The sequence below is a fragment of the Bidens hawaiensis genome, unplaced genomic scaffold, assembly GCF_021521415.1.
Source record: "Bidens hawaiensis isolate Kalapana, Puna unplaced genomic scaffold, B.hawaiensis_p1.1 tig00028026_1, whole genome shotgun sequence".
In the NCBI taxonomy this organism is placed as follows: domain Eukaryota; kingdom Viridiplantae; phylum Streptophyta; class Magnoliopsida; order Asterales; family Asteraceae; genus Bidens; species Bidens hawaiensis.
Genome location: NW_027494551.1, coordinates 224,498 through 250,391, shown reverse-complemented (window position 1 = coordinate 250,391; position 25,894 = coordinate 224,498). Strand labels below are relative to the sequence as shown.

Here is a 25,894-nt window from a genome sequence, read left to right as displayed (position 1 = left end):
ATAGTTTTACCATTCGCGACTTCCACCGTAAAGAAACTTTCGAGTTTAGAACGAGACGACGAAAGAATAGGCTCAAAATTGAAAGACACAAAACTCATATCAGCACCGGTATCGAATAAAATGGATGTATAAACGTTATTAACCAAGAACGTAGTGTTCACCACATCATTGTTATGCTGAGCTTGATTTGCACTGATCACGAATGCCCTCCCGCGAGCATTGGGGACAGCTGGGGTAGCTTGAGAAGTCGAGGCTTGATTGGCTTGAACTGGTTGAACCACTTGGTTTTCCATAAGTTGCGGAACTTGTTGAAAGGCCTGAACTTGATAGGCTTGAGCATCGTACACAGGTGGAGCGACCATTTGGACTTGATATGCAAGCCGAGGACACGCGTTGCGGAAATGACTAGGATCCCCACAATAGAAACACGCTCGAGGGGTGGGGTAAGCTTGAGCAATGGGTTGAGCTTGAGTTAAAAGACGGTTTTGGTTGAAAGTGTGGGGAGTGCGGGGTGGTTTGGTGAGGATTGGTTGGGTACGCATGAAGCCGAAACATGCGCCTAGCAGGTGTCTGAAACAACCACAATGGGTGCATTGTCGGCAAGGGATGCCGAGTTGGTGGTGTCGTTGGCAAATTTGGCAAAACGGGTGTGGTTCGTTGTAAGGTTTCTTTGGGGTGGATCTTGAAGGTTTTCGGTTTGGGTTTGTTGGTATTGAGGTTGAGGTCGGTTTTGTTGGGTTAAGGCATAGTTTTGTTTTCGTTTCTTGGAGTGGTTGTTGTTGTTGCGGTTTGGTTTTGGTGTGGCTTCGGCCTTGACCTCTTTGGAAGGTTCGGCCTTGATTTTCTCAACAGTCTTCTTGCTGCCTTTGAGGGTTCCCGCCTTAACGTGGTTGTCAAACAAGGATGTAGCAAGACAACAGCCTCGCGAAGAGTTTTGGAAGCACCACTTTGGACCGAGTCTTGGATTTGCCTTGGTAATCGAACATATTTGCTAATCCCACGAAAAAGAGGGGTGACAAGATATGGCACCAAGACGCTAAGCTCGTTGAAGCGAGCGGTGTAAGTAACGTTATCACCACCCTCTTGCTTAAGATTCCAAAATTCCACCTCAAGATTCATGAATTCATTGGGTGGACAGAACTCTTCGGTCATGATTTCCTTAAGTTCCTCCCATGGCAAGGCCATGGCTATATCAGCACCACGAGTGGATTTTTCTTGCACACACCAAGTTAAGGCTCTTTTTCTGAAGGCACCTGAAGAAAAGTGTGTCTTCTTGTCCTAGGACATTCGATATGGAGGAAAGTACTCTCCTTTCTTTGGTACCATTCCAGTAGGGCAGTGGCACCTTTAGAGCCATCAAACTTAAGAGGATTCGTATCGGTGAAGGTCTTATGACGACAAGAGTTGGACTTCGAACCCGAAGTGGCTGAGTTCGAATTGGAAGCATAGGTTTGGTGCATTTGAGCCACCATTTCCGGGAGCACAACAGCCAGTTGCTTAGTGAACTGGGCTGTCATTTTATGGCTGGAGTTTCTTGCACGACGAAGAGGGAAATGAGCTGACATGCTGAAAAGAGAGTACTGTGCGCGTGAGTTATCGAGTGATGATTTCGAGAAGTGGAATACATAAACCTTTTAAATAAATAAAAAAAATTGATAATAGTAAAATCATTTGAAAGTTATATTGAAATTAGGATATTCCTTTGCCACCATGACTTGTATGCAATTTAAGAGTAGGAGTGCAACCATTCTCTATTCACAAAGGAAAATGGCCACGTTTGACAACTTAAAGCTATTGTTTGTATGACGTTTGAGTGATATGATTTGGCCTAATAAGTTCCAGCACCCTTTTCGAACCCTCCAGGTAAGCAACCGGGTCCCGCGCCTGATTGAGATTTATGCGCATTGCTTATCCTTAGGTTTAAAAACCTTGGTGTCAAGGGTTCGAAAAACAAGTGTGTCACCCTTCAGTTACGACATACCCGTCACGTAGAACCATCTTTAAGAGGGCTGAAAATCATTTTTTAAAAATAAATAAATAAAATAAATTGTTTTAGGCATAACCCTTAGAGTTTGTGTGTGAATATGTGTACAGGTGATGCTATAAAACATAATAAATTCGAGCGTATGAATGCACTATTAATAAAAGCGCGGGAACATATCACATAGGATATACATGCAAAATAGGCCCTAAATTAAGCTATAACTATACTAGGCCGATAAATCTAACAACCTATCTTATAGTTACGGCTCTGATACCAATCTGAAACACCCCGGATTTAAGCGGAATACGCCCTGTGTAACTTACAGATTATTCATAACTCGTAACACTATTAAAGCGGCAATAATTATATCATTTCATTTCGTAACGTAACAAGTACACACTTATTCATAATTAAAAATAAAAATAAAAAGAAACACTTCATCAAAATAATAAATAAGTTCTTTATTCAAATATCCTAAGGTATACTAATGATCTTCATGTAACAACCCAGCTACCACCGCACCATAATATTGTGCGCTTTGGCCAGGACGTACCACCATCGCCTCACAGATTTGCTTTTGGTTGCCAAGGTGGTCACCCATCCTCATACTTCTCCCACATGAGCACGCTTAACTGTGGAATTCTCCTCTCATCCACTACCCTTAAGCGCCCAAAACGCTTTATGATGGGGAAGGTATCCACCTCCTTATAAAGAAGACTTAGTTCTCCTTCCCAACCGATGTGGGATGTCACAATCCACCCCCCTTAGGGGTCCAGCGTCCTCGCGGGACCTGGCACCACCGGTCCGGCCTTGTCTCTGATACCATCTGTAACAAACCAGCTACCACCGCACCATAATATTGTCCGCTTTGGCCAGGACGTACCACCACGCCACGCGGATTTGCTTTTGGTTGCCCTGGTGGTCACCCATCCTCATACTTCTCCCACCCGAGCACGCTTAACTGTGGTATTCTCCTCTCATCCATTACCATTAAGCGCCTAAAACGCGTTATGATGGGAGGTATCCACCTCCTTATAAAGAATGCTTAGTTCTCTTTCCCAACCGATGTGGGATGTCACCCTTCATCCTTAACATGCCATCGATTCAACACGTAGCACGTTGAAAATAATATATTTGTCAAAAATTAAGTTGGTGAGTTTTTCAGAAGTTTTTGAGTATACATATATATAAAAGGCACGATTTAACATTCGTAATGTAATAGATATTCAATGTATAGTAAATGATATCAATTAATGCCGTTGTCACACCCAATTAAGGCCTAGGCGTGTGACCAACAATTGGTACTGGTTTTGTAAAATTATCAGAGTTTATTTTAACGGAAGACTTTTTATTTTTTAAAAAAAAATTTTCGTCACTTTGAAATCATTATAAATAAAATATGAATTCTTTTTTTTTTTGAAAAAGCTTCTCGGGTAATAAATACCCAAAGTATTTTTGTTTTATAAATCTTTGTTTAATTTAGCATGTTATTTTCATAATTTAAAACAATGAGCCATATCTACCTTGCGAACATCCACTTCATGAATGGCTCTAATTTTTGATACTATAATTTCCTGAAATGTTAGAAAAATACGTCAGCTATATGCTGGTGAACACACTGACGCAAAAATATTTTTATTTACTCAATTACCCCTCAAGACGTAACTTAGGTCTCAGCCCATCGTGGCTTAGAAATAATTAAGTTGAAAACATAATTCAAATTATAAACTTTAAGTTCAACTCGACCCGCTCAGCAAACACCGCAGCGTTCGACATTACTTAGGTACCATAGTATACACATGATCAGCTTCACTCCGACGTAGCTTAGGTCCGGCCCATCGTGGCGGAGGTCATGACCAGGTGTGGTGCGGTGTGCCCACCGAATTTTTACCACATATGTAAGGATCCAAACAACGTATACAACAGTCTGAGGACCAACGTTTACTTATTGTTTATAACATTTTAGGGATACGTAATCCAATGTAATCAATTTTAATTCGACTCGATTTATCAAGTTATAAAAGTTTTGGGACGTATTCACCTTTTCTTGAAAAGATCAGCTTCAATACACTGATCGGTTCCTCCTTTCTTTGCTATCTCGCACCTATAGTACGAGTATAACTTTTTATTAGTCGGATCTTTAATCCGGCTTAAGACCTATAGTCTCTTTTGTATAATCTTTACCTAGAATATATTTTCTTTTAAACTTTTAGTTTAAAAAAAGTTTTCATTATTTAAACCTTTAGTTTAAATATTGTTTATTTCTTTTATAAGTTAAAAATATTTAATTTAACTTATTTGCTTTTCTTTTACAAGATGAACCTTTAGTTCTAAATACTTTTCTTTTTGTAACATGTTTGAACCTATAGTTCAAATAATGTATCACTTATTCTTACGTTCGAACCTTTATTCCGACATGTTTTCTTTTCTAAAATCTACGTTTTCCAAAACTTATACTTATATATATACATCATTTAGTTTATATGAATAATATAAACAATATATATATATATATATATATATATTCATTTACTTATTTAAAATACTTTTAAATAATTTTTTTATCTTTATTTATTAATAAAGATTATTTTATTTATTTTCTTTTATTATTATATAAGATCATTTAAATAATAATTTCACTTCATCTATAACAAATAGTTATATCATATCTTTATCTTTATAATTTCTTTGCTTAACTTTCTTTTGTTTATTTTCGAGGTATCGAGCATACCTCGACTAAAGTCTAAGCCTTTTAATATTTTATTTTATTTGGGCATTACTGTGACATCTGGCATTTTTAGGTTAACTCTGTTAACTAAACCCAGTTAAATCCTGTTGACTATGTCTATAGACTCAGTTAGTTCTGTTAACTATGAGTATGAACTCTTGTACATGTGATGTCATGTATGCGTATATTTAAGTCAACGTGTCATTGGTGACTTAAACAAGGATAAGTGACTAATTATAACTAGGATAATAAACTCGTCTTGCATGTTATAATAAACATGTCATATAACATGTATGATAAGTATAATGTGCTATGTGATTAATATGTTATATTATGGTTATTACATGATGATGTGATTGTAAGTAAGCTAAATGATTAAATAGGTTATATTGTATGTCATGTAACATGTTTATTATTTAAATTGAACCTTAGGTTATGTTACATAGGAAATGTTTATTAAAATATGTAGCATGTCACACATGAGTTAATAAAAGTTAACCTAAGTAATTTTATTCATTAAATCAATCATAAAGGGTTGTTAATAATAAGGAGGTTACAACTATTGGATGCCAACACCTTTTCCTTTCCCTTTTCCTCTCTCTTTGGCCGTGATACTCACACCCACACACATACTCTCATTTTCTTTCATACAAACAATCATCTTCTAGTATTTTCTCCATAACACAAGAGTTGGTGATTTTGGTAAACAAGGGTTTAAGCATTTGATTAAGCAAAGTGAGTAGATTATTATGTTTATATGTTTCTTTTTCTTTTAATTCATATGAACCTTGTATCCAAATGGTTGGATCATGAAAGGGGATGATCAAAGTTTGACAAATAAAAAGGATTTTTGTATGAGTCTTGATTAATATTTTGAGTCCTTTATAAATACTTGTGTTCTTATTATGAAATCAAATGGATAAAAATAAGACATGCAATTTGATTTGGTAAGAATGTTTCTTGATGATTGTTGAATCAAAGGATAGAAAAGTTGTGATTTGTAGTTGATTGTGTTTAAAACTGCTTGCTGGCAGACTTGGTGTCTCGGATTGTATTGTGAATAACTTGATGATATGTTTGAGTTTTTGATCGATTTTTGATTCTATGAACATGTACTTTGAATCTAGTTTTCAGAAAGTTTGGAATCTTAATTTTTGGACTCTGTTTGAGTACTTTTTATTAATTTACAAAATCAGGATGCAAATCTAAATTAGAGAAAATAATTCTGAGTTGAGTTGTGAATTTCATAACTTCATGATAAAAATAGATATGGATATAATTCTACTTCTAGGATGTTGTAAATTGAATTAGGAATCTAGTCCAATTGGTCTTGCATCAATTGGACAAATATGGAACTTTTGACAAATTTTTTATTACTGCTGTGTTGTTGTAGAAATATAAATCCATGTTGTTGTAGTATATGAATATTCTGGACGAATTGGTAAATCCAAAAATTGTGAGAAAAATATATGTTGAACCTAATACTGATGTGTACATGTGTGATTTATTTGGTAATTTAATTGTGAGTTTTGATTGATGAGAAAAATCGGTTTAGGTGGTATAAATTGTTAAAGGTGATAAAGGTGTTGGTTGAATTGAGATAATTGCAAATTGTGATATGTTAGTTGTGGTAAATTAGAACTTTGACTTTTTAAGTTAACTTAGAACTAGTTGACTAAATAGTTAGTCTTGCTTGTGATGTTGTGAAAGTGTATTGATCATAGAATTGCAAGGAATATGGCTAAGTGTGTATACTTGATGATTGATTAAGTGTGACTAGAATTATAAGGTAAACATTCTAAGTCCAATATTTTAGTCAAAGGTCAATATTTTAGTCAAAGGTCAATATTTTGGTCAAAGGTCAACATAGAAGTCAACTTTAGTCAAAGTCAACTTTAGTCAAAGCCAACTTTAGTGAAAGTCAACAAAAGTCAAACTTTGGTCAAAAGTCTTTTTAAAAACAATGGGAGATTGTTGGATACTAGTGGTTCTAGGAACCATCCCACAAGTTACTTACGTACTTGCATTTTTAGGGTCTTAGCACGTGACGCATTTACTTCGGTCGGATTCGTGTAATACCCGAAGCACCAATAAGGTGAGTTTACGGCCCCACTTTTATACCTTTCCTTTGGGGGAGGAAACATGCAAAACTGTTTTACTTTACTTGCTCTAAATGTTTACACAACCGTTTGGTTGCTTATAACGTAGTGTTTCTTTGCCTTGGAAAGTCCTCACGAACATCGGACCGTTAACTAAGGTTAACTGGCGTGGTAAATTTAAATAGTACTATTGGGTTTGACAAACCCCACCCTGCATTATTCTTGACTGGAGGTCGAACGGGGTGTAACTTTGACCAAACCTTGTTAAGTTTTGGCAATACTTGACTTGAGGCATTAACTAGTCAGCTTCGGTCGTGATGGAAACATAACACTATGCGGCAACGAGTTAACTAAGTGTAGTTAACCATGGGCCACTTTTATTTATAAATGTTTATGAACTGATAGAGCATAAATTACTTTGAAAACCTGTGAACTCACCAACCATATGTGTTGACTCTTTTTAGCATGTTTTCCTCAGGTCACTAGCAAGCACTTGGATTAGGATAACATTGCATGCATGGACTCGCATTGGTTTAAGTTTGAAAACATTTATTTGATATTGGTTTTGCGCTTGTAGCGCCATGAATTATTTAAACTTGTTTGGGAGATGGCTCCCGCACTTTGTTTAGCTTCCGCACTAGCACTTAAGTACTCTGAACATTTTATTTTGATTTGTTGAAACTTTTAAGACCATGTAGATGTCGTTTGGTGTGATTAATGTGTTCGGATCCTGGTATGTCACCCACCTTACGGTAAAACTCCGTTAGTGGAAATTTGGGGGTGTGACAGATTGGTATCAGAGCCATTGGTTATAGCGAACCAGGTTTCATACCATTTCATATAGGTTGCAGTCCGGTCTATAGCTTTTCATGATGCATTAGTTACACTGCACATATATACATGAGATACCACTCACTCATCCCAACCCCAACCCTTGTGTCACAGTATGTCTTCGTCGTCAGCTGATCACGCCCGTGAGAAAGCACCTATCATCGCTGAGGAGAGCACACCACCTGCGTCCCCGAGACTGAAGAGGCAGTGGACCATCCCTGATGCTGGCACATCTACTGCTGAGGAGTCTTCACCCGAGCACACGTTCTTTCCTAAGCCCCAGTGCGACTGGGAATGGTACCCAGAGGTGGTGACCATGATGATTGAGAAGGAGGAGGTTCCACCCCTAGCTGTTGTAGGTCCTTCTTGCCCTACTCTACCCCGCTCTGCCATGCCCTCCTGAGCGGGTGATAGCTGCACTTGTTTCTGGCCTGGATAAGGCGCAGTGTGGGAAACAGGGTATGAAGTCGGACATTTCTAAGCTAGCGCAAAAACAGAGTGGAGCCAAGCATAAGATGGATTTCTTGAGGGAGCTCTGCGATCGGAGGTCAGATATGCACTACAAGTTAACCTTTGAAGTTGAGAGGCTAGGTGAGAAGATGCAGATGCTTGCAGATAGGGTGATAGATCTGACTAACGAACTGAATATTGCTCGTAATCGTATTCGGGATCTGGAGGACCGGCTGGCACCTCCAGAGGACCCAGAGGAGGACCCCGAGGAGGATCCGGAGGAAGACCCCGAGGAGGAGCCCGAGGTGAGCGGGTCATCGGGAGTATCTGACGAGTGATATCGTCAGTTGGTATTCGTTTGGATTTCTTTCTTTTATGAACCTAGGTGGAAGGGTTGTTCCCATCCAACAGAGGATATTTTTGAACTATGATGTTTGGATTGAATGATTGTAATCGGATTACAAGTTATCTTTTCAAGTATTGTTTTCTTAAATTGTGTTGTGATGTTCATAAATTAGTTGTTTGATTGTTATTGATGTACTAGAATTAAGGCATTAATCCGGTCTATGTTCACGACTGCGTAGGATTATGTCGGGACGTAGACGTGGCCATGGCAGGGGTAGCATTAACCTCACTCCAGCAGAACTGGCGGCACTCATCAACGAGCATGTGACCGCAGCGATTGCAGCCGCCCAGATTCCGGGGCAGGCGGCAGGGGGAGCCGCAGGGTGCACCTTTAAGAACTACATGGATTGTAAACCCCATGCGTTTAAAGGCACCGAGGGGGCTGTCGGTTTGCTGCGCTGGATAGAGAAGGCAGAATCAGTGTGTGCTATGTGTAATTGCCCGGCTGCGAGCCAGGTGAAGTTTGCTACAGGGACTCTCGAGGAGTCAGCACTTACTTGGTGGAATACCCAAGTTCAGTTGTTGGGTCTAAATGCGGCCAATGCTATGTCATGGGAGGAATTCAAAAATCTAATCAAGACCGAGTATAGCTCGCGTGGTGAAGTGCAGAAGTTAGAGCATGAGTTTTGAAATTTGCGGATGGAGGGTTCCGACATTGAGGCTTATACGACACGATCCCATGAGTTAGCGATACTGTGCCCTCAAATGGTCGATCCTGCTTATAAGAGGGTCGAAATGTATATTGACGGTTTACCTCCGCAGATCCAGAGTATGGTGACATCGGCAAATCCCGCTAACATTCACGATGCCGTCCGGTTAGCTCATAAGTTAACTGATCAAGCCGTCAAACAAGGCACTCTCCCGTCCAAGAAGTCTGCTACTGGCACATCCGATAATAAACGCAAGTGGGAGAGTAGTGGCAACAACAACTCCAACAACAAGAGCACCTCTTCAGGCCACAATCAACAGAGACGGTTTGAGTCTCCTCGCAGGAACAACTACCCGAGCCAGAACCAACAACAGGGAGGATATCAGGGGAAACTCCCAAAGTGTAACAAGTGTAACTTCCATCATGCGGGAAATGTGATAAGTACCGTTGCAACAAGTGTGGCAGACATGGCCACGAAACCAAGTTTTGCCGAGCAGACAACCCCCAGAAACAAGCCCCACCTCAAGAGGCCCCGAAAGGGTGTTTTGAGTGTCGACAGGAGGGTCACTTTAAGGGAAACTGCCCCAAACTGAAGAATGTTGGTAACGGAGGGGCAAATGGCAACGGGAAGAATGGTAACAATGGGAATGGTAACAACGGAGGTGAAGGCAGGGGAAGAGCCTTCGTTATTGGTGGCGGTTCAGGTGAGACTTCTAACGACTCCGTAACTATTACCGGTAAATATAAAATGAATGGTTGTTATGCGCTAACTTTATTTGATACCGGGGCCGATCGAAGTTTCGTGTCAACTAAATTTTTTGAAATGGTTAATAGCACCCCATCTGCCCTAGAGTCTAAGTACACTATCGAGTTAGCAGATGGTAAAATCATCCAAGTGTCCCATATTTTGAAGGGTTGTACCGTAGAATTGTCTAGTCATTTGTTTCCCATAGATCTTATGCCGATTGAACTTGGTAGCTTCGACTTAGTTATTGGGATGGATTGGTTGTCCGAGCACCGAGCCGAGGTTGTCTGTCACGAGAAGATCGTCCGCGTACCTCTCCCTGGGGGAGAAACTCTCATTGTTCATGGTGAGAAAGAGAGTGCGACAGTTCGGATCATTTCCCTTATGAAGGCACAGAAGTTACTGCGTAAAGGCCATACTGCGATCTTAGCCCTAATCACCGACAAAGGTACTGACGAGGCTGTGGAGGAGGAGGTCTCAATCGACCAGATCCCTATTGTTAGAGACTTTCCTGAGGTTTTCCCCGAAGACCTACCTGGCCTTCCGCCTCACAGACAAGTGGAGTTCCAAATCGACCTGACACAAGGAGTTGTTCCTGTAGCTCGTGCACCGTATCGCCTTGCTCCGAAGGAGTTAGAGGAACTGTCTAAGCAGTTGCAAGAACTGCTAGATAAGGGTTTCATACGCCCCAGTTCATCCCCGTGGGGAGCTCCAGTCCTATTCGTGAAGAAGAAGGATGGAACTCTACGCATGTGTATCGACTATCGGGAACTTAATAAGGTGACGACCAAGAACCGATATCCCTTGCCACGTATTGATGATCTGTTCGATCAGCTGCAAGGATCCAGTTACTACTCGAAGGTCGACCTTAGGTCGGGTTATCACCAACTACGAGTTCGGGAAGAAGACATTGCGAAAACAACGTTTCGTACTCGTTATGGACACTATGAGTTCGCCGTTATGCCATTTGGGTTAACAAACGCCCCAGCCGTATTCATGGACCTCATGAATCGTGTTTGTAAGCCTTATTTGGATAAATTCGTCATTGTGTTCATAGACGACAAGGGAGGAACATGAAGAGCACTTGCGATTAATGATGGAGCTACTCATGAAGGAACAACTGTATGCCAAATTATCGAAGTGCGAGTTCTGGATGCGTATCCTTAACCCGCAAGGGCATTGTGTATAAGTGGACCGAGGCACATGACACAGCATTTCAAACTCTGAAAGACAAGCTGTGTAGTGCGCCAATCCTATCACTGCCCAAAGGAGTAGAAGACTTTGTTGTTTACTGCGATGCTTCACTGCAAGGAATTGGATGTGTGCTCATGCAACGGGAAAAGATCATCGCATATGCTTTTCGACAACTGAAGACCGCTGAAAAGAACTACACGATCCATGACTTAGAACTTGGAGCCGTCATCTTTGCACTAAAAATCTGGAGGCATTACCTCTATGGAACCCGGTGTACGATCTACACTGACCATAAGAGCCTCCAGCACATATTCGAGCATAAAGAACTGAACATGAGGCAGAGACGATGGGTCGAGTTGCTTAACGATTATGAATGTGCTATTAAGTATCATCCGGGTAAAGCCAACGTGGTGGCTGACGCCTTGAGCCGAAAAGAAACTTTGAAGCCCAGGAGGGTTAGGGCTTTACAACTAACGATTCACTCTGGTTTACCCGAAAAGATCAAGGATGCCCAGTTAGAAGCTCTGAAAGCCGAGAATTTCGATGCCGAATCTTTGCGCGGTGTAGACGGGAACTCAAGGTTAAGTCGGATGGCATTCGGTATTACCATGATCGAATTTGGGTACCGCGTTATGGGGATCTAAGAACACTGGTCATGGACGAACCACACAAATCCCGATACTCAGTACATCCGGGATCATATAAGATGTACCATGACTTAAAAGAGCTATACTGGTGGCCGAGTATGAAAGAGGAAATTGCTGGGTACGTGGCTAAGTGTCTGACATGTGCCAAAGTGAAAGCAGAACATAGGAAACCGCCGGGATTACTTCAACAACCCGAAATTCCTATGGGGAAATGGGAACAGATATCCATGGATTTCATATCCAAACTACCCAAGACACCCAGCGGTTGCGACATGATTTGGGTCATAGTGGATCGATTGACCAAATCCGCACATTTTCTAGCCATCCGGGAAGCGGACAAGACGGATAGGCTGGCTCGTATTTACATTAAAGAAATCGTTTCCCGTCATGGTGTGCCGATATCGATTATTTCGGACCGTGATGCTAGGTTTACCTCAAACTTTTGGAAATCGTTGCAAAAGTCGTTGGGTACACGACTGGATATGAGCACGGCTTATCATCCACAAACAGACGGTCAGAGCGAGCGAACAATACAAACATTGGAGGATATGTTAAGGGCGTGCATCATCGATTTTGGGAGTAGTTGAGAGACGCACTTGCCTTTAGTTGAGTTCTCTTTCAATAACAGTTACCATACGAGCATACAAGCAGCCCCTTTTGAAGCTCTGTATGGGCGTAAATGCCGATCACCACTCTGCTGGGCGGAAGTGGGTGAGAGCCAACTAACTGGCCCTGAAATAGTTCATGAAACGACGGAGAGGATAGTTCAGATCCGAAAACGTATGGCAGCAGCACGTGATCGTCAGAAAAGTTATGCTGATAAGCGTAGAAGGCCTTTGGAATTTGAAGTCGGGGACAAAGTTTTACTAAAAGTGGTACCGTGGAAGGGTGTCATTCGTTTCGGAAAACGGGGAAAGTTGAGCCCGCGTTACGTAGGGCCATTCGAAATCGTGGAATGAATCGGTCCAGTGGCTTATAGGTTGGACTTACCGGAACAACTCCGCGGGGTACATAACGTCTTCCACGTATCAAATCTTAAAAAGTGTTTGGCTTACGAAAACTTGATAGTTCCTTTGGAGGAACTAGAAGTGGACGAACAGTTACGTTTCATCGAAGAGCCGGTGGAAATTATGGATCAGGACGTAAAGACCCGTAGGCACAGTAAAACTCCTATCGTTCGCGTTCGTTGGAACTCTAAGCGCGGACCAGAGTTCACATGGGAGCGCAAAGACCAGATGAAAGAAAAGTATCCACACCTATTCAAACCTGAAGCCAAACCATAGGTACGATTTAAATTTTCGGGATGAAACTTCTTTCAACAAGGGGATGATGTGACAAACCTAAAATTTTTCTTTTCTATCCTTTTCATGTCCCAGTCTAGTGGTGACATCACATTAATTTTCGGGACGAAAATTCTTTCAACAAGGGGATGATGTGACATCCGGCATTTTTAGGTTAACTCTGTTAACTAAACCCAGTTAAATCCTGTTGACTATGTCTATAAACTCAGTTAGTTCTGTTAACTATGAGTATGAACTCTTGTACATGTGATGTCATGTATGCGTATATTTAAGTCAACGTGTCATTGGTGACTTAAACAAGGATAAGTGACTAATTATAACTAGGATAATAAACTCGTCTTGCATGTTATAATAAACATGTCATATAACATGTATGATAAGTATAATGTGCTATGTGATTAATATGTTATATTATGGTTATTACATGATGATGTGATTGTAAGTAAGCTAAATGATTAAATAGGTTATATTGTATGTCATGTAACATGTTTATTATTTAAATGGAACCTTAGGTTATGTTACATAGGAAATGTTTATTAAAATATGTAGCATGTCACACATGAGTTAATAAAAGTTAACCTAAGTATTTTTATTCATTAAATCAATCATAAAGGGTTGTTAATAACAAGGAGGTTACAACTATTGGATGCCAACACCTTTTCCTCTCTCTTTGGCCGTGATACTCACACACACACACACATACTCTCATTTTCTTTCATACAAACAATCATCTTCTAGTATTTTCTCCATAACACAAGAGTTGGTGATTTTGGTAAACAAGGGTTTAAGCATTTGATCAAGCATAGTGAGTAGATTATTATGTTTATATGTTTTTTTCTTTAATTCATATGAACCTTGTATCTAAATGGTTGGATCATGAAAGGGGATGATCAAAGTTTGACAAATAAAAAGGATTTTTGTATGAGTCTTGATTAATATTTTGAGTCCTTTATAAATACTTGTGTTCTTATTATGAAATCAAATGGATAAAAATATGACATGCAATTTGATTTGGTAAGAATGTTTCTTGATGATTGTTGAATCAAATGATAGAAAAGTTGTGATTTGTAGTTGATTGTGGTTAAAACTGCTTGCTGGCAGACTTGGTGTCTCGGATTGTATTGTGAATAACTTGATATGTTTGAGTTTTTGATAGATTTTTGATTCTATGAACATGTACTTTGAATCTAGTTTTTAGAAAGTTCGGAATCTTAATTTTTGGACTCTGTTTGAGTACTTTTTATTAATTTACAAAATCAGGATGCAAATCTAAGTTAGAGAAAATAATTCTGAGTTGAGTTGTGAATTTCATAACTTCATGATAAAAATAGATATGGATATAATTCTACTTCTAGGATGTTGTAAATTGAATTAGAAATCTAGTCCAATTGGTCTTGCATCAATTGGACAAATATGGAACTTTTGACAAATTTTTTATTACTGCTGTGTTGTTGTAGAAATATAAATCATGTTGTTGTAGTATATGAATATTCTGGACGAATTGGTAAATCTAAAAATTGTGAGAAAAATATATGTTGAACCTAATACTGATATGTACATGTGTGATTTATTTGGTAATTTAATTGTGAGTTTTGATTGATGAGAAAAATCGGTTTAGGTGGTATAAATTGTTAAAGGTGTTGGTTGAATTGAGATAATTGCAAATTGTGATATGTTAGATGTGGTAAATTAGAACTTTGACTTTTTAAGTCAACTTAAAACTAGTTGACTAAATAGTTAGTCTTGCTTGTGATGTTGTGAAAGTGTATTGATCATAGAATTGCAAGGAATATGGCTAAGTGTGTATACTTGATGATTGATTAAGTGTGACTAGAATTATAAGGTAAACATTCTAAGTCCAATATTTTAGTCTAAAGTCAATATTTTAGCCAAAGGTCAATATTTTGGTCAAAGGTCAACATAGAAGTCAACTTTAGTCAAAGTCAACTTTAGTCAAAGCCAACTTTAGTCAAAGTCAACAAAAGTCAAACTTTGGTCAAAAGTCTTTTTAAAAACAATGGGAGATTGTTGGATACTAGTGGTTCTAGGAACCATCCCACAAGTTACTTACGTACTTGCATTTTTAGGGTCTAAGCACGTGACGCATTTACTTCGGTCGGATTCGTGTAATACCCGAAGCACCAACAAGGTGAGTTTACGGCCCCACTTTTATACCTTTCCTTTGGGGGAGGAAACATGCAAAACTGTTTTACTTTACTTGCTCTAAATCTTTACACAACCGTTTGGTTGCTTATAACGTAGTGTTTCTTTGCCATGGAAAGTCCTCACGAACATCGGACCGTTAACTAAGGTTAACTGGCGTGGTAAATTTAAATAGTACTATTGGGTTTGACAAACCCCACCCTGCATTATTCTCGACTAGAGGTCGAACGGGGTGTAACTTTGACCAAACGTTGTTAAGTTTTGGCAATACTTGACTTGAGGCAATAACTAGTCAGCTTCGGTCGTGATGGAAACATAACACTATGCGGCAACGAGTTAACTAAGTGTAGTTAACCATGGGCCACTTTTATTTTTAAATGTTTATGAACTGATAGAGCATAACTTACTTTGAAAACCTGTGAACTCACCAACCATATGTGTTGACTCTTTTTAGCATGTTTTCCTCAGGTCACTAGCAAGCACTTGGATTAGGATAACATTGCATGCATGGACTCGCATTGGTTTAAGTTTGAAAACATTTATTTGATATTGGTTTTGCGCTTGTAGCACCATGAATTATTTAAACTTGTTTGGGAGATGGTTCCCGCACTTTGTTTAGCTTCCGCACTAGCACTTAAGTACTCTGAACATTTTATTTTGATTTGTTAAAACTTTTAAGACCATGTAGATGTCGTTTGGTGTGATTAATGTGTTCGGATCCTGGTATGTCACCCGCCTTACGGTAAAACTCCGTTAGTGGAAATTTGGGGGTGTGACAATTACCCCTACCTTCCTTGGCTTATTATTTTCTAGACTCTCGGGCATAACTTCGACGCTTGCACGTATATCGAGAATCTTGTTCAACACCTTCTTTCACGTAAAACGAGGTTCACTGGTCTTCAAAATGTAACAACTCGGATATTTTTGTTTAAATTATTAATGTCTAATACTCGAACCGTTGTCGTTTTCGTTAAATAAATCATTAAAATATTATATTATTTAAATATATATATATATATTATTTATATTCCTTTAATTTAGAACTTTGTACATTTTCCACTCTAAACTAACTTTTACCCAACTTTGTTTCCACACTATAACTTCAGGGACTGGATTGAAAATCTTATAAATCTTACATTAGAACCAGGATCTAAGACCCAAACCCGTTTACCCATATTGCGTGACCTGATTAATAGTAATACCCTTCGACAACAATCTTCGTGTTTTGTTTGGAATTGATGTGACATCCCACATCGGTTGTGAATGAGAACTAAGCCTTCTTTATAAGGAGGTGAATACATTCCCCATCATAGCGCGTTTTGGGCGCTTAATGGTAGTGGATGAGAGGAGAATTCCACAGTTAAGCGTGCTCAGGTGGGAGTAGTATGAGGATGGGTGACCACCTAGGCAACCAAAAGCAAATCCTTGAGGCGATGGTGGTACGTCCCGGCCAAAGCGGATAATATTATGGTGCGGTAGTAGCTGAGCTGTTACAAATGGTATCAGAGCCAGAGCCGAACCGGTGTTGCCAGGTCCCGCGAGGACGCTAGACCCCTAAGGGGGGTGGATTGTGACATCCCGCATCGGTTGGGAAGGAGAACTAAGCTTTCTTTATAAGGAGGTGGACACCTTCCCCATCATAACGCGTTTTGGGCGCTTAATGGTAGTGGATGAGAGGAGAATTTCACAGTTAAGCGTGCTCAGGTGGGAGTAGTATGAGGATGGGTGACCACCTGGGCAACCAAAAGGAAATCCGTGAGGCGATGATGGTACGTCCCGACCAAAGCGGACAATATTATGGTGCGGTAGTAGCTGAGCTGTTACAATTGATTTGTGATCTTTATATATCTTACCATTTCCGGCTTCACCGACGGTACAATTAGGAAACTACGATTTCTCGCGAGACGTATGCACATAATATACAACCGTCTTCACCCGATTCATGGAAAACCCTATAACGTACACCATAACTCAATTAATTGTGCATATAACACTCTCTCCCCGTCTGTTGGTACATGTATGTCAGTAGTTCATAGTCTAACGTTTGTAATCGAGTCTGTAATGTAATTATGTTTTTGATTATGTTTATGTTTATGTAACGAGCGAAGTTGTCAACAAGTTCGCTTAGGCGAACTTGTTGAACAAGCGAAGTTGTTAACAAGTTCGCTCAGGCGAACTTGTTGAACAAGCGAAGTTATGGACAACTTCGCCTGAGGCGAAGTTGTCGTGTTTATATATACTGTTCACCGTAACAGTTGAGAATAGTTCGCGAGGTTGGTTAGGGTTCGTTTCAGTTGATTAGTTCGAGAGTTACGTGTTTACAAGTAAAAGTCTGTAATAGTGACCTCGTGTCACGTGTTCGGGTTATCAATATAACGTGTTTCGGTTATTGCTTGTGTGTTTGTTTTATATATATTCTACGCTCGTATCTACCTACGCAGGGATTCCGCACTTGCGCAGATAGCGACATCCCGTGTACGATCCGTCCAGGAACCTACAATTGGTATCAGAGCCATCGGCTCGATTGTGAGGTTCGGGATTTCACGCGGTTGTAGAAAACGTCTCGTTTGACCTATTCACGGGACGAGTTTTTGTTCGTATTGAGTTCTAATCACTATATACAGTCATTTTCAAGCCTTTACAACGACCGGAAACTGCAGAATCGTCGACAACAGATCTGAATATTTTCAGTGTTCATCGGGCGAAGTTACTGTTCTTCAGGCGAAGTTGCCGTCACTGAAAGTAGGGTTTCGGCGAAGATATAAGGTTAAGCGAAGTTATTCACAACTTCGCCTGCCTCATAAGTTCGCCTAAGCGAAGTTATCCTCAACTTCGCTTACCTGCTAAGTTCACCTAAGCGAAGTTATCCTCAACTTCGCTTACCTGATAAGTTCGCCGAGTCACACGAATTTAAGAATTTTTCCAGCGAAGTTAACACTTAAGCGAAGTTATTCTTAACTTCGCCTTTAGTACTGTTTGGACAAATTTTTGAATTTTTCGGGTTTTTGAGAAGATGTCGCAAATTAACATCTCTGATTTGGTGAAAATGGAAGTCGAAGCGGGGTCAGCCACTAAGGCCCCAAGGCTGTTAAAAGGAACCGACTTTGTTGCATGGAAGGATCGGTTTATTCAGTATATTAAATACCAGGATGCAAAGATGTGGGTGTGCATCCAGGATGGATATATTCCACCGACCATGGAATACGAAGGTCGGGATGTGATAAAGAAGTACAGCAAGATGGAGGAAGAGGAGAAGAAGATGTACGAAGCCGAAAGCAAGGCTCACGCAGCTATCACTATGGCTCTTCCACAGGAGATCCTTCATACTTTCAGAAAGTATACATCGGCTCGAGAGCTTTGGGATGCTCTTGAAAATAGATTCGAAGGGAACGTGGGTATTCGTGCCTCGAAGATTAAACTGTTGAAGACTCAGTTCTCTGTCTTCAAATATTTGAAGAACGAATCTCTGGATGATATTATCACTCGATATTATCATCTAATGACAGAGCTAAACAACTATTCGATTGCTTACAGAGAAGAGGAGATAGTTGAAAAGCTTCTCGATGCTCTCCCACCGAAGTGGGAAATGTACACAGTTCTGATGAGGGAAGACAGAGACTTTCCTAATTATGATTTGGAGACAGCAGTAAACAAGCTCAGAACCTTTGAGCTTAATATGGTTCGTAAAGAGACACCAACAGATCAGATTCAAGACCCTGGTATGTATGGTGCCAAACTTAACTCAGGCTCAAGTTCGAAGCCTGAATCTGCTGCTTACTACTCCAAAGGAGAGGCAGGTTCTAACTCTTCTCATGAAGGAAACGTTTCAGTAAACATGAACGGTGATGTTTGCTTTGTTGCTGGAGGTTCAAGTGCTTCGAAACCTCAAACATCCAACAGTAGTTTCTCTCCCAGTGCCTCAAGCAATAACTATTCCAAGATGCCAATGAGTGTCAAATCTGCTAAAGAGCAGTTTGCAGTCTATGCATCTTTTATTGCTTCATATGAGAACTACATACAAGGGAAGATTGTGGACCCTGCTGTTTTGGATGAGGATTATGACCAGATCGATGCTGATGATCTGGAGGAGATGGATTTGCAATGGCAAATGGCCATGATAGTGAGGCGAGTCAAGCGTTTCATGAATAAGACGGGGAGAAAGTTTGTTGGTGGTAGGCCCGGATTCGACAAGTCTAAAGTGAGGTGCTATAACTGTCAACAGTATGGGCACTTTGCTAAAGAATGCAGAAACGAGAGAGTTGAACGGGGTCAAGGCCGGTCTGCACAGCCTACTAGGATAAGTAAAGAAGTCAATGCCATGTTGTCTAGAGAAGCCGGTGAATACAACTGGAACCTGCATGCGAATGAAACTGGTGAGCAGGCGAATATGGCTAAGGTAGAAAATGAAGATTGTGAGAAGATGACTGGAGAGGAGAAAGCTACTGGTAAGGAGAAAGCTTTCATGGCAGATAACGATGGTCAACCCTCCGAGGTAAGTTCTAAACCTGTTTGTACAAAATGTGAGAATTTGTCTGAGCAACTTGCTACCATAACTGATCAGTATGTTCGTTTAGATGCTGAATTTAAAACTCTTAAAGAAGATCATCATTTTACTAAGGCAAGAGAAAACAGTTACAAAGTTAAAATAAAAGCATGTGAAAAAGATGTCAAAAGCTTAAAAACTAAACTTGCTGAAAAAATTGATGTAATTGACCTAAGTTATGAGGTTTTAGAAGAAAAGACTAAACTTATTGCTGAACGAGAAAAGCAGATTGCTGACCACCAGGTGAAAGTGGTGGAACTGAACCGAAAACTCGAGCAGTTCCGAAATTCCTCAGCTATTCTAGATCACCTCGTTAGTGATCAAGGTACCTCTGCAAAGAGGGGAGGAATTGGTTATCACGAGGTGCCACCACCTTATAACCACAACTACACTTTCAACCATAGTATTCAGAAATCTGTGGATTTTGAAGTTCCTCAGACAGTTCCAATCAAGGTTACATGTAAAGAACCAACTGTTAGTAATGGCGAAACGAGTTCGCCTGTTTCTAGTGTAAATATTTCTGTTACGAGTCCAGTCTCATCGGATTCGGATAAGTTGTCCGAATCAGGTAAGACGAAAGAGAAGGTAGTGTTACCCACTGGTGGAGATAAAAATAAATCTTCTAAAAGGAGTACTCCACTCAACCCGTATGTCCCACCTTATGTGAGACGAACGGCTGGTAACACTGCCTCTACATCCAAACCAACATTTGAAAAGAAAATGGAGAGTAGGTGTTGCTTTAGATGTAATAAATTAGGACATCTTGTTGCAGATTGCCCTCTGACGCCGAGATACAGAGGTGTGAGGCCAAATAAAACTGAGAATAAGCATCAGTTTGATACTGCTAAAAATGAAAACTTTTCAAAATGCCAAAATGTAACTAATTCAAGTTTTCATAAAAACAAACCTCAGTTTTTCAACCAAACCACAAGATATAACACTTTCAATTCACATAGGTTTGGAAGGCATCACACTCAATCTTCAAGGAGATTTCCTAACAGGACTTACAGGAATTATCCTGATGCTAACTTTGGAAAGCCAGGGTACGGGACGTATCGATCCAAGACCAATTGGTCTTGGGTCCCAAGATTCTAATTCTCTGTTTTATTGTGCAGGAACAGTTGAACAGGGCTGCCCACAGTCTTTGGATTGTAGATAGCGGCTGTTCCGGGCACGTGACGGGCAACAAATACTTGTTGCACGACTTAAAACCTGTTCAGGGAGCCAGAGTTAGTTTTGCTGGTGAAAGCGGAGGAAGAATTACTGGTAGAGGTACAGTGTCAAATGGAAGGATGACACTTGAGAATGTGAATTTTGTGGAAGAGCTGAAGCACAATCTGCTGAGTGTGTCGCAGATTTGTGATAAGGAGTATACTGTTCACTTCACGAAGAATGAGGCGAATCATCATAAACCTTATTGAGCTGAACGGGATGATCAATCCCGAGTAACCATGTTTTTATTGAGTTGTTGAAAAAAAAAACAAAACAACAAAAAATAAAAAAAAAAATAAAAAAAAAAACATCACTATTGCTTAAAATTAGTCGGTTACCTCAGATTGATGGACATATCCTTGGATATGTTTTGGTCCTCGTTTCTACTTAGAGAATGAGGGTCGCCATTAACCAGATGACTGAAAGTGACCGGGCGGTTATGATGTGTTTTCTTTCTGTCGCTGAAAATTAGTCGGTCATACATAGTTAGAAGGACACATACTTGTATGTGGTCGGTCCAGTTGATCCAGTGGATCTTCAGGATTGCCGTTTACCTGAAGACTTTGACGTGATCGGGGTGACTGAAGTCAAATTTTTTTTGGGGAAATGAAATTACTTTTCAAGTCTATTACTTCGTATGAAGTAAATGTGCTATGTTTAACAGAAAATTGATCTAACCTTGGAAAATGATATATATACTGATTGTGTGTGCTTAACTAGTGAAGTTATTAGGCTTAAAAGGCTTTAGGACAATCATTGTATGTCATGGTAACTTTTTATGGTGCGTAAAAGTAGATGTGATACAAACTAATTTTACTTGATTTTACGTGGAAACTCCTTAAGAGTTTTGCGTGTCTTCATATATATCTTTTCGAATGATAGGCATAAAAGCGATTACCCAGTCATACACGAGCCCATGTGTGTTCTGATTCCCGTGAAGAAAGCGTTTCAAGACACTGTAGTGATCCAGATTCGGGACTTGCAGTAAAATTCTACTTTGAAGTCTATGTTGAAAAAAAAAAAAAAAAAAAAAAAAATTTTAAGTTATTGTAACATATTAGTGATCATAAATTCAAGACTTCGCTATCTTAGAGCAAGAAGAAGAACGGGAAACAGGAGAAGAATACATACAAGTTAATCAGACACTATGGGTCGAAGTCAATTCGGGGTGACTTGGGGAAAGCCAAATACGCTTTGAGGATAGATAGGAGGCATCAATATTTCTGAGTTGTTGCCCACTTAAATTTTAAGGATTAATTGAACCTAACTCGTATCACAGAAACGATGAAAACCACTTTAAGTTATACCTGCTTACAACCTGTCTCTATATGTCATAATACAGCTAAACACGGATCTATGTGACAGCCACGTAGTTAGTATGATTCCTGTTTGGATCTTTTCTAAAACGTAGCAGTCCCTACCGAGACTGAAATTTGATCCCTTATACTTTAAATTTTTTTTTAAATTTTTTTTTAAGTTTTTGTACTTAGATAGTTTTATGATTTTTTAACTGGTTACTTAGAATTGATCATGTCGTTTATTTCTTAAAGGCAATGTATATAGATGTCTTGAAAGGTTCTTGGCATCTCAGGGGGAGATGAGCTGTAGAGGAGATGAGTTGAGGACCAAGCGTCGAGAAGACCGAGACGATGATCCCAATGCACCGGAATGTGCAGGTGGTGAGCTGCCAAGAACATCTCAAGCTCTTGGGGCTTCCACAGCTGAGGGGGAGTCTACCGAATACAGGGAGGATACAGAGAGGGGATTGAGAGCAGATGGCAAGCCGTGGATGGTGATGAAGTACAAGCCGATCCGATGCATCAAGGAGGTTCCAATGAAGAATATGCCTCAAGATGTGTTGAAGAATCTAAAATGGTGGTACGTTGATTGCCAGACTGCTGAAGCCGTGATGGAAGACGAAGATGAACAAGAAGTGCTGAGGGTGTACGACCCGATGCATCTTGTTAATCTATCGCAAGCTGATCTGAAGATGCTCAACGAAAAGAAGATCTTCTACATTCCTGCTTGGAAGGATCAAGCAAGGAAATATCAAAGGGTGGTGTCGGTATGTGTTAGAGAAGGAGCGCACGCGTAAAGATACAAGATTACAAGACTCAAGCTTTGAAGATCAAGATATGAAGCTACTGCCAAGGGGGAGTCTGTTGGTACATGTATGTCAGTAGTTCATAGTCTAACGTTTGTAATCGAGTCTGTAATGTAATTATGTTTTTGATTATGTTTATGTTTATGTAACGAGCGAAGTTGTCAACAAGTTCGCTTAGGCGAACTTGTTGAACAAGCGAAGTTGTTAACAAGTTCGCTCAGGCGAACTTGTTGAACAAGCGAAGTTATGGACAACTTCGCCTGAGGCGAAGTTGTCGTGTTTATATATACTGTTCACCGTAACAGTTGAGAATAGTTCGCGAGGTTGGTTAGGGTTCGTTTCAGTTGATTAGTTCGAGAGTTACGTGTTTACAAGTAAGAGTCTGTAATAGTGACCTCGTGTCACGTGTTCGGGTTATCAATATAACGTGTTTCGGTTATTGCTTGTGTGTTTGTTTTATACGTATTCTACGCTCGTATCTACCTACGCAGGGATTCCGCACCTGCGCAGATAGCGACATCCCGTGTACGATCCGTCCAGGAACCTACACCGTCGCCTATCGAAACCCCATGATTAATTGGATTATAACAGCTTCTACATATATATTCGTGGTCTTGTTTTGGACCGTAGGGTTTGTTTGCAGTGCACCATCAATCATAAACGTGATCGGTAATTGTTTATATGGTTAGATTCGCCTTGATCTCCTCTTCAATAACCCTAACAATAACTAATCAAACAATAACGGGATTAAACGAATTGAGTTGTTAGGGTTCTTATTTGAATATGTTGCCCAGACTGTCTGTTTATATGTTCTTTAGTTCCTGAGTTGTTAACAAACTGGTAGCCTATCACGGTTGGCTTGGGCTGAGGTGTTTGTTTCTTGGGAACGGCTGCTGGCGCAGGTTCGAATACCGTCAGCCCGTTTTTGTAGGGGTTTATTTATTTATTTGATTTTAATCATTTTTTTATTCATAATTTTCAACATAAGTAATATAATAATGATAGTTAATTAATATTTTTTTAACTATTATATATATATATATATATATATATATATCTGTGTGTGTGTGTGTGTGTGTGTTTATTATTAAATAAATGGTATAATAATAATAATATTCCGTTAACTATAATTTCCCTTAAACCGATTTTCGTTAAGGATTTGAAATACTTATTCATTTAAAATATTACATTCTACATTTATATATTTATTTAAATGTTATTATTACATATTTTAGTTAAGTACTTAAACATTTTTCTATTTAAACGTGTATATAGATTTGTATTTTATCTATTCGAATAATTATAATTATATATCAAGTTATATTTAATCAAACTATTTTATTTAATTTGTATATTAGTTAATTATTCATTTATTTAAGTATTATCATTATAAGAATGTCTTATATCTTATTTGTTTAAATTATTTAAATATTTAATTATATATATATATATATATATATATATTCAGAGTAATTAATTTCAATTTTATAATTAATAAAGCTAATGATCATAACAAATAATACTTAAAGATCAATCGTTCAATCAATAATGTATTAAATCACAAACATGCTCAAATCATGTCGAAACCCAAATCTATTGTACATATTATGTAATTTACAACTAATTCATATTATATTATTTAACTAGGAATCCTTATCGGTGAATCCCGAAGGGGTTTAGCTGCTCACATCATCATTTGTGTATTGTTCATCTAATCAGGTGAGTAATCACTCCCCTTTTTACTTATTTTTAAGCTTTTTGGGGACATATGCGTATCGTATCATATTTATCTATTATCTAGTATTCAAAATCGCAACTGTTTAATCCTTGTGTGTATATCAGTTGATGCCTAACTTGCTATTTGCTTACTTGCTTTATTTGAACCGCATTCGGAGAGGTCCAACATATTCTCATTCTAGTATGATCATACGACCGTCGTAGTGGCCGGCGTCCGACGCATTGACAATGGTTTCACCGACACCTCATTTTAGGTAACCAATGCACATTCGCATGGTAACGGTTTAGCCCTTTCTTTATGTTTGATTGTTTGTGTATGTGCTATGGTTCAACTATTTATCTCACAGGAACAGTTTGCATCTTTCTTTATATATTATATATACTATTACTGTTGTGTCTTAAACTGTTGTTTTACTCACTCAACATGTGTTGTTGACAAATGTAAGGCCCCGTTACCGGTGCCTCACTTTTGACATCGGATTTACTCATAAATACAGTTCTACAAATCAGAGTTTATTAAAACTTTCGCGGAAACGTTAACTTAAATCATTTGATACAAAACATTTGGTATTTGCTTTAAAACATAATATACAACATCATATTTAAATCAACACTTTTCTTCCATCTTTAGATGCCAGCCATTCAATCCATGCCATGTGTCATCCTCATGTCCTCTCAATGAACATATATACATGCGTGCATACTAAAAGTCAGCTACGCTGAGTGAGTTCTAGTTAATCAGGCAAAATACAATTCATTCTCATACATTTCTACACGTATCCGAAGACACGTATTAATACTATAACCCTTTATAAATATCCATAAGAGGACGGTCAAATAAAATCAAATAAGAGAATCATTACTATTACCCATATTGTATATGTTCTCCATATAAGGAACAATCTATATATATCCATAGGAGGAACACTCTATATATTATCCATAGAAGGAACACGATGCTTTTCATAGAAGGAACACTATACTATCCATAGAAGGAACAACCTATATACTTTCCACAGAAGGAACACTCTATATACTTTCCATAGAAGGAACACTATAATATCCATAGAAGGAACACTCTATATATTTTCCATAGAAGGAA

The 25,894-nt window shown here is 39.1% G+C and overlaps 1 protein-coding gene across 1 annotated transcript; it reads left to right on the top strand.

Moving 5' to 3' along the window:
• Window positions 1-10,104: 10,104 nt before the first annotated feature.
• Window positions 10,105-24,770, top strand: LOC143576222 (uncharacterized). Its single transcript, XM_077060365.1, has 2 exons — window positions 10,105-10,567; window positions 24,703-24,770. Exons 1-2 carry the CDS (start codon window positions 10,105-10,107, stop codon window positions 24,768-24,770), a joined length of 531 nt encoding a protein of 176 aa, XP_076916480.1.
• The last annotated feature ends 1,124 nt before the right edge of the window (window positions 24,771-25,894 follow it).

Excerpts from the sequence above, each read along its gene's own strand:
- LOC143576222 (XM_077060365.1), top strand. The coding sequence starts at position 10,105 with ATGCCGATTGAACTTGGTAGCTTCGACTTAGTTATTGGGATGGATTGG. Across the intron at positions 10,568-24,702 it reads GCAAGAACTGCTAGATAAGG|GAATCCTTATCGGTGAATCC; the intron begins GTTTCATACGCC and ends TTATTTAACTAG.